The following is a 13,218-nucleotide window of genomic DNA, read 5'->3' on the forward strand; positions in this document are numbered from 1 at the left end:
CCAAGATTTCACATTGTCAGAAGAAAGCATTAAATCCCAGTGATGCCCCAGACAACAAAAAGCTGCTTTCAGCCACACGAGCATTAGTGAGGCGAGGTACTGATGTTGGAGGGGTAGGTTTGGAAATGCCACTCCAACTAATCCCAAAGGTACTGGATTATGCCCCATCACTAGAGAAGTACACTGCTCCACAGCCTGATTCTGGGGAGTTTTATATCCCTCTAGCTGACTGTTAGCATTGGATACGGTGGCCTAAAGCTCATGTTCGGCTGCTCCGGAGTGTCCCATTCTACCGGCAAAGCTTATGATGATAAAAGCTGTGTGCTTGCAGCGGAACGCTTGTGTTAGCAAAGTCGCAGAAGACACTCATTTGAAGGGGTGCCTGGATAATTTTAGAAATGTTTTAAAAAGTTTGTTTACACAGTAGTGGAATGTGGACCATGATACTTTTAATTTGATCAAAAATGAGGGCATACTGTAATATTATTAGAATAAATTAGAATTGGTCTTAACATTTCAAAATCAGTGGAGTTCACTCAGTTCCGTACTGATGCAGCATAAAGTACTGATGCATGCCTACCCCTACAATGTGTAGAAACTGTAGCGAGAGAAAATGAATGGTGTAGTTTGGTGGCTTTGCAGTGAAGCCTGTAGAGATTTGAACATAAAATGTTATTTTTTTTTGTGACTGATTGTTTCTGCTTATCTATCTTTGTCTGTCTGACTCTTTTGTCTTAGGAAATTTGCTGGTGTGCTCTGCTTTGAGCGTAGTAGCTCACACAGCACTGCTCTTCTACAGTACAGTCGTATAACTAGCTGCTGCCTTTAACATTTTAACCTAATCTCTGTCTGCCACATCTGCAGCATATGGGCATTTAGACTGGACAACACATTTGACACATTTTACCAGTACTTTGAAAACAGCAACAGGAAACACCCTTAAAAACAGTCCCAGCCATCTGGCCAGGGTTGCCAGATTGGGCAGTATCCCTATGAATAACATTTTGTGTTACTAGAATAATTCTTTATTAGTGATGCTTGTCTATTACCTTGTAGTCACATTTGAAATGTAATCAATTAATTGCTTAATTAATGAATTTGTACACAATTGGCCATTATTTTTTATTGTGTGGTGTGAGCCACAGTATCTTTTTCCAAAGACTCACGAAAACATATTATAATTTTATACTATATATTTTTTATGCTGTCCAGATTTCCTAAAGAAAATGTCCAACCAATTCAGCAGTTAGAGCAGCTCTGTGCAGAATTATTATCTGTAGAAATATGAAATCAGTTTAGGGGTGGCCTGTTAATCTCAATAGTAGGTTGTACAGATTTTTGCCATTTGTTCACAAAAAAAAACAAGTTGCTTTACAATACTGCTCTTAATAACAGTACATGCTAATGGATAATCAGTTGCTCTATATGCAGTCATTTTGATACTTGATAAACTTCATAGCCAGCTGTATAGAACACAATCTGCACAAATGCATATTTTAGGTCAATATCTTCACTTTCTAACTACTTATTTTTTTTAATAGGACCTAATCTTTATTTTAGTACTCTTATTGCTAAAATCTTGTCATGACAGGAGTTGCAGGCTGACCTTATCTCGCAGGAAGGCTAAAGTTCACCTAAAACTGGTCTAGCGAAGAACGTTAGATGTATTACAATTAAAGCCTTATTTCTAATAGTAATTGGCTTAACTGTTAGCATTAGAGACCACTAGTTTCCTGCAGAACACCCCTTCCCATTAGAAAACCATCAAATATGTGGAATCAGTCCCAGGTCACTTGGAAAACCATACTAATCCTTTACACTGTGACATCAACTCATCAAGAAAAAGATACTAGTTAGTCTGCTAAAAGATTAGAACTGACCCATTTGCAATGGTTAACTCTTTTCACCACTGCACAGAATACAGAGCCGCACCGCTGAAGGGACCCAGTGCACATTCACCCACTTCCTCAGCAAATGAGCCCAGCAATATATGCTAATTATTAAATGCAGTGTAATTTGATCATTGTTAACTACCCTGATGCTATATTTTCACCTGATGATGACTGAGTGTCTCACTTTCCCTAATTGGGATGGAAGTCAGACTTCAGTTCAGGATGACACTGGCGACCCCTGGCTGCCTCTTGGCTACACCTCTGCTATCCAACTACACAAATATTCATGTATACAAATATACTGTAACACATAAACCATAAAATACACATAATACCCTGAGATATGGGTAAAACTTGATAAATCTTCTGTTTGTTCTGGCTCTGCTCGTCAGCTTTATGGCTGGTTTGTGGCGCCCTCTGCTGGTAAGTAATTGCAATAACTTTGGTATGACGTAAGTCCACAGAAGCAGTGTCAAAGCTGCTGCGATTTCAACATTTACTTGGTAAATAATATAATATAATATAATATAATATAATATAATATAATATAATATAATATAATATAACAATGACGGTATGTGTTGTTGAAGAACAATTTTCAGATTCTGAACTGGGGTAATAGTGGTGGACTTGGTTAACTTGGGCTGAGCCTCAAATAGCTCCCTACTCCCTACACAGCGCTCTACTTAAGGCTTAAAATAATGGCTCCTGGACCCGAACAGTGTATTATATGTCTAACACATGCCCAATAGGGATTCAGCCAGGTGTGCACTGGACATACAGCACACTATTTGGGCGTCAAAGGCACTTTTCATAACTCACCTAGTGCACTACGTAGGGAGTAGGGAGCCATTTGAGATTCAGCCTTGGTTTCGCTTAAAGAGGGACATTTGTCACACAGTGCAAATGTGTCAATACGATGACCTGGTCTACAGGAATTGATGCAGTTTTAAGACCAAATCGGAGTTCAAATGTTTTATAAAATGTGTTAAGCATCATTTTGGAGGATTTTGTTATCCCCTAATTCCAGAAATGCACAGCTCTCTAGCTGAAGACCTCACCTTATTTATTTAAAACGTTCCTCCACGGCCAACTTAGTCTCACATGGTTTATACATTTGTTTTTCTGTTGTTGTTTACCATTCGAGTTTACAGTGCGATGTCCTGATATCTTTGATGAGGTGGATCAGGACTGGAGCTGAACTGAGGGATCTCGATGTCCAGCAGGTGAAGGACTCAGCCCTTGGGTCGCCCTTGTCTGTGGGCCAGTGCTCGGTTCCTCAGCATCATCTGTCTGAGCGCTCTGAGCAGCGACCCTCCTCACTGAGTGAAGGTGGTAGAAACGCTGGAAAGCTCAGGCTGGTCAGAAGCACAGAAGACCTCGCGGACACCGTGGATTCGTTTTTAAGGTAAAAGCAGATGGTTTCGTGGACTAAAAAGTGATATCGATGCTGTTCGTCCTCTTACGGGACAGTTATCCCGCATGCAGTGACGCTCGTTCACGCTGCTGCGCGTCCCCGCGTCCTTCCCAGCACTGCGCTAGAGCAAGTTAGCAAAGCTGTTCATGTAGCTGTTCTAAAACGGGCGAACTGGGGCGACGGACACGGCAGTAAAACATTTAAGTGTCTTCTTCTCGTCCCGTCTGCAGACGTCGAGCCCTGTTTTTGAACGTGTGTTGGAAAGCCCTCATTTTCCCTCAGAGAATACCTGTCAGCCCGCGTCGTGCAGCGCAGCTAGTCTGAAACAGCGCGCCTGTCCTGCGGGTTACAAGGTTTATGAAGTCAGAACATATGATGGCGTTTCTAGCCTTGTCTGTTTTCTCCTTGCAGGCATTTATCGGCCTGTGTTAGTGCTGCTAGACCAGAAGGGTGTGTGAGCTGCTCACTCTGCTGAGTTGATCCGCCATGACGCTGCAGTCTGCAGTAGCCACTGGCATCTTTATAGGTAAGTCAGGATGTTTACAGCCCCACATTTACTCCCACTTCGCATTCCCTTAAAATCTGTTTAATATATGTGGGCCATTTGTGTCTTCACAGAGAGGAAAAATACACTTAAACAGCACACATTATTTAAAACTACACTTTTAAGAAAAAGAAAACAATATATGCCCATTTCGCCAATATATTCCCTCTTTTTATCTACATTTATTTGTCAGTTATTAAGCTCCACTAATACACACACACACACACACACACTTTCTAAGCCGCTTCTCCCTCAGGGTCGCGCGGGAGGGGTGCTGGAGCCTATCCCAGCTGTCATTGGGCGGAAGGCAGGATACACCCTGGACAGGCCGCCAGTCCATCGCAGACACACACACACACACACACACACACACACACACACACACACACATTCACAAAAAGGCCCTAATGTATGGAGGAATGGCCAGAAGCTTCCATGCCCGCCTCAACATGAACTTATTCTGTATGGCCAGCCATACAGCACTGTGTATATTCACCTTTGTGTCATATGGATTAATAAAGTCATTCCCAATGCAGGTAAAAAAGGCTGTGGTTAGGCAAAAGCAGCATCATTAGGAACATTCATATGAAGAAATTTTGAACACATTTTAGTGGTTTGTAGCCCAGGCAGAACACACACAATGTAGCATGTCCAATCGGCCTGACTGCACATCTTTGGACTGTGGGAGGAAACCGGAGAACCTGGAGAAAACCCACGCAGTGAGAACATGCAAATTCCACACAGAGAGGACCCTGGTCGCCCGGCCGGGGAATCGAACCCAGGCCCCCCTTGCTGTCGCTGTAGTGACAGTGCTACCCACCGCGCCGCCCGCTCCACTAATAGTTAAGCTTAATTTATTTACAACCCAAAGCCAAAAATGTTTGGGGCAGTAAATGAAATGCTGAGAAAAAAAAACAGAAAGCACTGATTGATAAAGTCTGTATTACACTGATAACGATACAAAACCACAGTATTTTATGTTTTAGCTTTTAAATTACCTCTAATGGGTCTCATTCAGCAGTATATTCCTAAGTTTCTCCTTTAATTTGTCTTTGAGAAAGGCCCTAAGATAAAGTGTACGTCACATTCACGATGTGTTTTTAAAGCGCAGAACTGGTCACACCTTTGTGCTCTTGAGTGTGAGCAGATTCTGTTCTCAGCTAAGAATAAATCCCAAATAAGAAAACAGTGATGAATGTCAGAATCTTCCTGAAAACTATGCTAAAAACAGGAATTAAAGTGTGGGTCCACATACAGTCGCATGCATGTAAGGAGTTAATAAACCTTTCTCTGTTGTTTTGTTAGGGGTTACAGTAACCATTATAAAATGCTGTGTTACATGTGTTTTATTTATTTATTCATTTATTTATTTTTGCTTACTAAGTCTGCCCAGTGTTTAATGTTATTTCCATGTTCAGTGTTTTCATCATGTATGATTGGACTGACTGCTGCATCATCAAGCTACCAGAAACCCAGCTTCCTGGATATTAACTCCTGGTGGTGGAACACTCCTAGAGGCCCTCAGATATTCTCCTGCCTCACCTACATGGAGAAGAATGTGCGGGTGGACTGCGAATTCCCCATGACCGACAAGATCCCTGGGCCGTTCTGCGAGTTCAAACAGGATGGGCGCCTCATGGGCACTACCTATCCCAACAATCCCATCCACCTCATCCCACCCATAGAGACCCGACGGAGGGCTAATGTCACGCTTGTGTCTCCAAACATCTGCCGCCTTACCTGGATGCCTATGTCGGAGGACCGGGCGTACACCTACACCTGCAGAGTGTATCAAGGGAGCACCTGGAAGGAGAACAGTATGGCCTTCAACCAGAGTGAGTACAGTGTACAGTCTTATCTAAAGGTTTCTCACTTCTCACACTTTGTATCAGTTTTTGTTTTGGAGCTGAAAGATACGAGCTGAAAAAGGCTAGGCTAGTTACGTCAGCTGAGGTGACAGACCATTAGCATCTGTCTGTTTACCAAAGACCGTCTGTCTTTGTGCAAATGTCAAGCCACATCTCAAGCCTTGGCTGTAACTTAATGTGGAAATGGCAAAATGCTGTGTGTTGCGCTGTGATACGCAAAGAAATTGAACAGTGGTCCGAGTTCCTGAGTGCTAGGCCATGCCAGTGCAGAGCGTTTTCCCTGTAGAGGATGTGTAAACATACTTCTTAACAGGCCCATATCCTGCATCATATATTTCCCCCCAGAATTAAACAGGCTGTTTCTGTTGCCCTGATATATGTAAATGAGCTTGGTTCTGATTGGCTGCTCTGTATTGTGCTCCATTCAAAAAGCAATCCAGACTGAAACGTTCTATATAACAGAAGTTCCCAGCCCTCTTCATTCTGTTCTGTTATCATCATCGTCTTTAACCGCTTAGCCCAGATAGGGTCGCAGTAGCAGGTAAGTTTATTCTGTTAATTACTGCTTATTGTAATTACTTTATTAATTTTTTTTAACAATTCTCATAAAAAGGTTACTGTTTTTCTTGTGCTAAAGGTTAGGTTTGGATGTATGTTATGTTTTCAAGTTCAGATTTACCAGCGCAGGCTGTATTGCTATGCTGTAGTTAATGGGGGCTATATGGGCACAGCTGGCCAAAACTCGTCAGCACACAGACTAATGAGCAGAATGAGCTTTAACTGCGAAGATAATTAACTCTAATCAGCTCTGGAAAAAGGTGAGATGTGATGCTTTTCCACTGTTTGCAGGCTTTAACTTCTGTGCTGTTGCAATGGTAAAGCTAAATGATGGCGCAAACGCAGTGGAAAAACACATGAATTCCGATCTGAGCGTTAACATTCAGGTTGCATGGCCACGCATTGGATACATATCTGATCTAGGACCACATATAAAAGTGGCTCAGGTCGGATTTGAAATGATCAGATATGTGTGTCCACACAGCCCTGAAAACATAAAATCTGAGTCACAATAGGGCAAAAGATCGGATTTGTGCCATGTGATGTGAGCCTAAATCCCGGTGATGCCACAGCCAACAAAAAGTTGCGTTCAGCTACAAGAGCATTAGTTAGGTGAGGTACTGATGTTGGATGGGTAGGTTTGGTTTGGAAATGCCACTCCAACTAATCCCAAGGGTGCTGGATTATGCCCCATCACTAGAGAACAAAGTCCACTGCTCCACAGCCTGATTCTGGGGAATTTCATACCCCAATAGCCACACTTGGCATTGGATACGATGACCTAGAGTTCATGTTTGGCTCCTCCAGAGCATCCCATTCTACTTGCAAAGCAGTGGAATGTAGACCATGATACTTTTAATTTGGCCAAAAATTGAGTGCATAGATCAATACTTATAACTTGAACTGTAAAGATTTATATATAAAGTCTTATTAATTTTATTTGTAACTGATTGTTTCTGCTTCTCTGTTTGTCTGCCTGACTCTCTTAGGAAATTTGCTGGTGTGCTCTGCTTTGAGCGTAGTAGCTCACACAGCACTGCTGATCTCCATGGTTGTGGTGTCTCTTCCCGTCTCTATGGGGTTTCTGTCAGCATGATCCACTGTAGCGGTCCAGGTTTGGCGGGCTGTCCCTCCAGCATCGCCATTTGTGACATTTGTTCACATGATCCCTTTTGCAAACTCATCACATGATGTTCACATTCAAAATAATTGGCTGTTTCGAAGGTACAGTTTTAAAATGTTTCCAGTGTGACTCAAAACTGTTATGTCAGTCACTGATATGCTTTAAAGGTTGTTTCGATCTCTAGGTCTCTTTACAAACCCACGTACCACCAGTCGTATAAATAGCTGCTACCTTCCCCTCAGATGTAGAACATTTTAACCTAATCTCTGTCTGCCACATCTGCAGCATATGGGCATTTAGACTAGACAACACATTTGACACATTTTACCAGTACTTCGAAAACAGCAACAGGAAACACACTTTAAAACAGTCCCAGCCATCTGGCCAGGGTGGAAGTATCCCTGTAAATAACATTTTATGTTACTAGCTATGAGAATAATTCTTTATCAGTGATGCTTTTTTATTACCTTGTAGTCTTAACATTTAAGTAATTTATTAGTTGCTACAATAACAACAGCAACAGCAGTAACAAGCAACTGGCCATTGGTCTTTACTGTATATTTTGATCCACAAAGTACTCTTTGTAAGTACAAGGAAATCACTCTCCATGGTAAACAACTATTCTAGTATTAGCACTAAATCTTGTCTTTGTTTTTCACTTCTGAAAACACCAATATCCAGTACCTTTGTCCAAAGAATTATAAGCAAATATTCTAATTTAATACTGCTTTTGTGTCAGGTGAGACTTTTCGTTTCAAATTCTAAAGAAAATGTCCAACCAATTCAGCAGTTCAGTCATCTCCATGCAGTCATGCTTTTGTTACCTTTTGATACATTACTCTTTGTAGAAATATGAAATCAGTTTAGGGGTGGCCTGTTAATCTCAGTAGTAGGTTGTGCTGATCCTTGCCGTTCATTCACAGAAAAAATATAGTGCTTTTATAATACTACTCGACATTAGCATTAAGATGCTAATGGCTTTTCAGCTAATTAGTTGCTAGTATAGTAATTTTGACTTCATACATATACTATATGGCCAAAAGTATTGGGACACCGACACATTACACCCACAGGTGCTTTTATGACATCCCATTCTAAATACATAGGCAGTAAAATTGAGTTGACACCCCCCCCCCCCCACCCCCCCCTTTGCAGCTATAACAGCTTCTCTTCTGGGAAGCTTTCTACAAGATTTTGTAGTGTGTATATTGGAATGTTTGCCTATTTATCCAGAAAAACATTTGTTGGACGAGATGGCATGGCATGCAGTCTCTGTTCTAGTTCATCCCACAGGTGTCTGATGGTGTTGAAGATTTTTCACACCAAGCTCATCCAGTCATGCCTTGATGGACCTTGCTTTGTGCACTGGGGCTCAGTCACGCTGGAATGGGAAAGGGCCTTCACCAAACTGTTCCCACAAAGTTGGAAGCATACAGTTGTCCAAAATGTCTTGGTCTGCTGAAGCATTAAGATTTCTCTTCAGTGGAACTAAGGGGTCTAGGCCAACCCCTGAAAAAAGGCCCCTAAGCATTGTCCCTCCTCTACCAAACTTTACAGTCAGCACAGTGCAGTCAGACAGGTCATGTTCTCCTGCCGTTCGCCAAACCCAGACTCGTCCATCAGACTGCCAGATAGTAAAGCGTGCCTCATCGTTCCACAGAATGTGTTTTCACTGCTTCAGAGTCCAGTGGTGGCACTTTACACCACTCCCCCATTTTGCATTGTGCATTTTGATTTCAGGCTTGTCTGTAGCTGCTCAGCCATGGAAACTCATTTTGTGATTCAATGTGTTTCAACAGAGTATAGGCAATGTGCATGTCAGCACTAGCCGGCCCCACTCTGTGAGTTTGCATTGTTTACCGCTGTGTGGCTAAGCTGTTCTTCCTTATATGGCTTCCATTTCACAGTAACATCACTTAAGATTTACAGAGGCAGAGCTAGCAGGACAGAACTTTAGTGCCATATTTAAAGCCACAGTCCACCCTTTACCCTTTCCACTGCCAGTGTTTGTGTATCAAGACAGCAAGGTGCTTAACTGATTTACCTGTTAGCAGTGGGTGTGGCTCAAACACCTGAACTCAGTACTTTTGGCTATATAGTATATGTGAAGGACATCTTCACAGCACTGCTATGGTATATAGTAAATAACAGTATTGCAACACTAATGGAAAGGCAGGCCACATATCAAAGTGTTGGACTTGGACTAATATATCAAATTCAAACTAAATGGTCAAGGACAGTTGAGCAGCAGAATCATACCATAGAGAGTGTTACTAGAATAAGACCTGCGAGTCAAACATATCAAGAAAAGTAGCCAATTATAAAAATAAGCTGCACAAGGCAATAAGAATTTGCATGTTTTTAATGCACTTGTATGTGCTTTTATCTTGCACAGTACTTCCCTGTTCATTGTGCTGCTTTTTCAAATGTATTTTTGCACATGCTTTTGCACTAAGACATCAAAGCCATTTTAACCACAGAAATAAGGAACTGTTAGCTGAGAAGTCTGGAGGAGATATGCTTATCATTGCTGTCAGAACAAAACCTCATGTCCTCATTTTGTACTTTTTTATGGAATTTGAAAACGCCAGCTGCCCTTTACGTTGTGCTAAACTTTCAAGATGAATGGACCAATAGAAATTGGTTAAATGTGGTTGCATTACCTTCCATTCAAAGTTATGTTTTTTCCTTCTGTTAAGTTACCAGTTTGGAGTTCTGAAGTTTTGTTCCGACAGCAGCGTTATGTAAAAGAGTGCCGCAAGGAGCATACAACATCTCCACACATTGGTAAATGTAGTGTGTGATGTGGTGTGTTAAGTCGTAACACCTACTTAACAGCAGCCTGTTCACTCACAGGTTTACTGTACTTCCTTTTTTTCCACCCGAAACATCTGCAGGCTCCTACACAATCCAGAGCTGCTTATGATGCAGTGCTTCCCATACAAAGCAGTTTGGGTTGGGGTGTATTGTATCAATCATCATTTCATTGTATATTTTGCACTATATTGAATGTAGGCCTATATCCATAACAATATAGCCTGCTTGTGCACTTGCTGTGTGTTGCATTCCAATGCCTTCACTCAAGGATCTATGTATTGAAACACAGAAAGAAATAAAAGAATGCAGACTGTAGGCTGTTCGTCTTTGTTTCTTATACCATTGCATTTTGCTATAACTACGTCCAGCGAAACATGGAGCCTGTGGATGCTGTGGCCTCTTCAATGGACAGGAAATCAAATACCTCCACACATGCATATTCTTTAATGTTTCAACATTAAATTGCAAAACTGTTCCGTTCGATTCTTTGGCAAAAGATCAGATGCATGTCTGTTTTTTTTCATTCTATTTAGCAATTGCAGTCCTGAAGTCTGGGGTTGCTGCAGCATCCTGACATCCCCACCCAGGGTCATTTGCAGAGAAAGACACTGGAGAAACTGTCCAAGAAAACAAGGTTAACGTCAAAGGGTCTACAGCCTTCCACAAGCCATATGTATGAGCTAACCCACCAGAAGGTGGTGCTCCCTAGCAAGGAATTAAGTAAGACACACCTACTGCCAATAGAGGAACTTAATTGTGAATTTAATTAAACAAGATTTATGCAGCATTGTTTTCTGCACAGATCAAACTGCAGCACACAAACTATAGACTTCTTTGGACAGAAGAATCTAACGAAATGGGAAACATGGTGGAGGTAGTGTTGTGCTGTTGCAGAGTCTTGTCTGGTTCTTAATCCTGGTTCTGGACTGCCAATGCCCTGCATGTTGTAGTTCATGTCAGGAACAGCTTGACAACTGAATCATGAGTTGCTTAAGATGTGCTGGGAGCAGGTGTAATCCCAAAACATTCAGGGCAGTAATAAAATGTAAAAGAAAATTTGCATGCAACATTTTATGTTTTATAATATGTCTATTTCATATTTTGTGATGCTCTAAACTTGGCAAATAACAGAAACTGCATAAAATGTGCAGAAGTGGAAGTTATAGTGGATGTGTTAACTTATTTTCACTTAGAAAACCAACAAAATATTGGCACCTTGGCGCATTTACACGGACAGAGCTTACTTAAATACAGCAGTTAAATTCATAAAATGATTCAATTCAATCAGTTAGAGAAAAACCTGAGTTTTTGCTTCTTCTTTTATAGACACATCTCATACATACTACTGACAGCTCTTACAGTGAATATGAATTACATGGTCAGTTCTTGGGAACAGTTTGGTTAACCAGTTCTTGTACAGTGAAAGTTGCTGCAGCTAACTAGAAGAAAGTTAAATGTGAGTACCATAATTTGAGGTAATGTTTTGATGCTATTTTAAGATGACATTCAACTTCCATTATTTTTGCTGTAATAATAATGATAACACTAATTCAGTGTAAAAAAAATCATTATGTAATTTAGCTACAACAGTTATTCATATCTAGTTAATCAATGAAAAAAACAACATTTGAAGTATTTCTGTTCACTGTCATTTTGTGCTTTATCATAGTTTATTACAGTGAAATGGAATCATTAAGACATTAAGTCTCAACTTCATTTAAAAATTTGAAAGCTGTGCTTTGATTTAATAAATAAATAAATACATATATATATATATATATATATATATATATATATATATATATATATATATATATATATATATATATATATATATAGTTTTTGAAAAATGCTGAGATTAGGTCACTAAATCACTGGAACCCAAAAACATGAAAAACAGTGCCAGACCATTATCCCTCCTCCACCAAACCTTACTGCTGGCACCATGTATTCCTGTAGGTAGCATCCAACCAAACCCAGATTCGTTCATCAGACTGCCAGATAGCGAAGCCTAATTCTTCACTCCAAGGAACACATTTCCACCGCTCCAGGGTCCAGTGACGAAATCCTTTATTCTACTCCAGATGATGCTGTGTGCAGCTGCTTGGCCATAGAAGCACTTTTTATGAAGCTTCCAACACTAATTTCTTGCGCTGACTTTGCTCCCGGAGGCGGTCTGGAACTCTGGAATGTGTAAGTTTGTGACTGAGCTGTTGTTGCACCTTCATGTTTCTATTTTACAATAATAGCACTTACAGTAGATTGAGGCAGATGGCAGAAACTTCACAAACTGACACGGCAAATGCAACTTATAGAAGTGGCACCTTTAAAGTTACCATTCTTTAGTACATCTGTTAACACAAGTTGTCTAGATTGCTATGTACTTGAACACTAGTTAGCAACAGGTGTGGCTGAGTGTGTTTCCATACACTCAATAATCCAATCATAATCAGATTTCTGCAGTTATGCGATTATTCAAATGGTCATGTACTCCGATCTAGAAATGCAATTAAGAAATCCGATAAAGGCAGCTAGATTTTAGCTCAGTAATCAGATTTCTCAGCGTATGTATACTCATACTCTGATTTCTTTTACATCTACTTCTGTGAGTTCATTGGCGGGTTGTAAAGCAGAAATCCGATTACTCAAGATCATGTAAACATGTTAATCGGATTATTGACGAGCTCTGATTTTCTGCAGTTATCAGATTCTTAAGTGTACATAAACGCACTCTGTGATTTGTAGAGGTGTTCACATACTTTTGCTCATGGTAGTGTATATCGCTGTTCTCGGACAAAAACCTTCTCCAAAATGACAACTTTACAGGAGAAGAGAAAAAAATACTTTTAATTTAAGTCAGTGGAACCAGACTTATTTCCAAGTAAGTTTAGGCTGTTAACTTTGGTCCATTCATCATGAAATGTACACACAATTTAAAGGGATAAATGCATTTTCAGATGTCAACTGAAAACGGAGATACAAAGATTTCTTCTGACAGC

The 13,218-nt window shown here is 40.6% G+C and overlaps 1 protein-coding gene across 1 annotated transcript; it reads left to right on the top strand.

The window, feature by feature from the left end:
* The first annotated feature begins 3,055 nt into the window (after positions 1 to 3,055).
* On the top strand, positions 3,056 to 10,534 carry si:ch211-215c18.3. The gene is made up of 4 exons (XM_037533703.1): positions 3,056 to 3,300; positions 3,721 to 3,835; positions 5,272 to 5,688; positions 7,269 to 10,534. The coding sequence occupies exons 2-4, from the start codon at positions 3,796 to 3,798 to the stop codon at positions 7,373 to 7,375; spliced, it is 564 nt and encodes a 187-aa protein (XP_037389600.1). The 5' UTR covers positions 3,056 to 3,300; positions 3,721 to 3,795; the 3' UTR covers positions 7,376 to 10,534.
* Positions 10,535 to 13,218: the final 2,684 nt, after the last annotated feature.

Source organism: Pygocentrus nattereri, chromosome 23 (genome assembly GCF_015220715.1).
Source record: "Pygocentrus nattereri isolate fPygNat1 chromosome 23, fPygNat1.pri, whole genome shotgun sequence".
Lineage (NCBI taxonomy): Eukaryota > Metazoa > Chordata > Actinopteri > Characiformes > Serrasalmidae > Pygocentrus > Pygocentrus nattereri.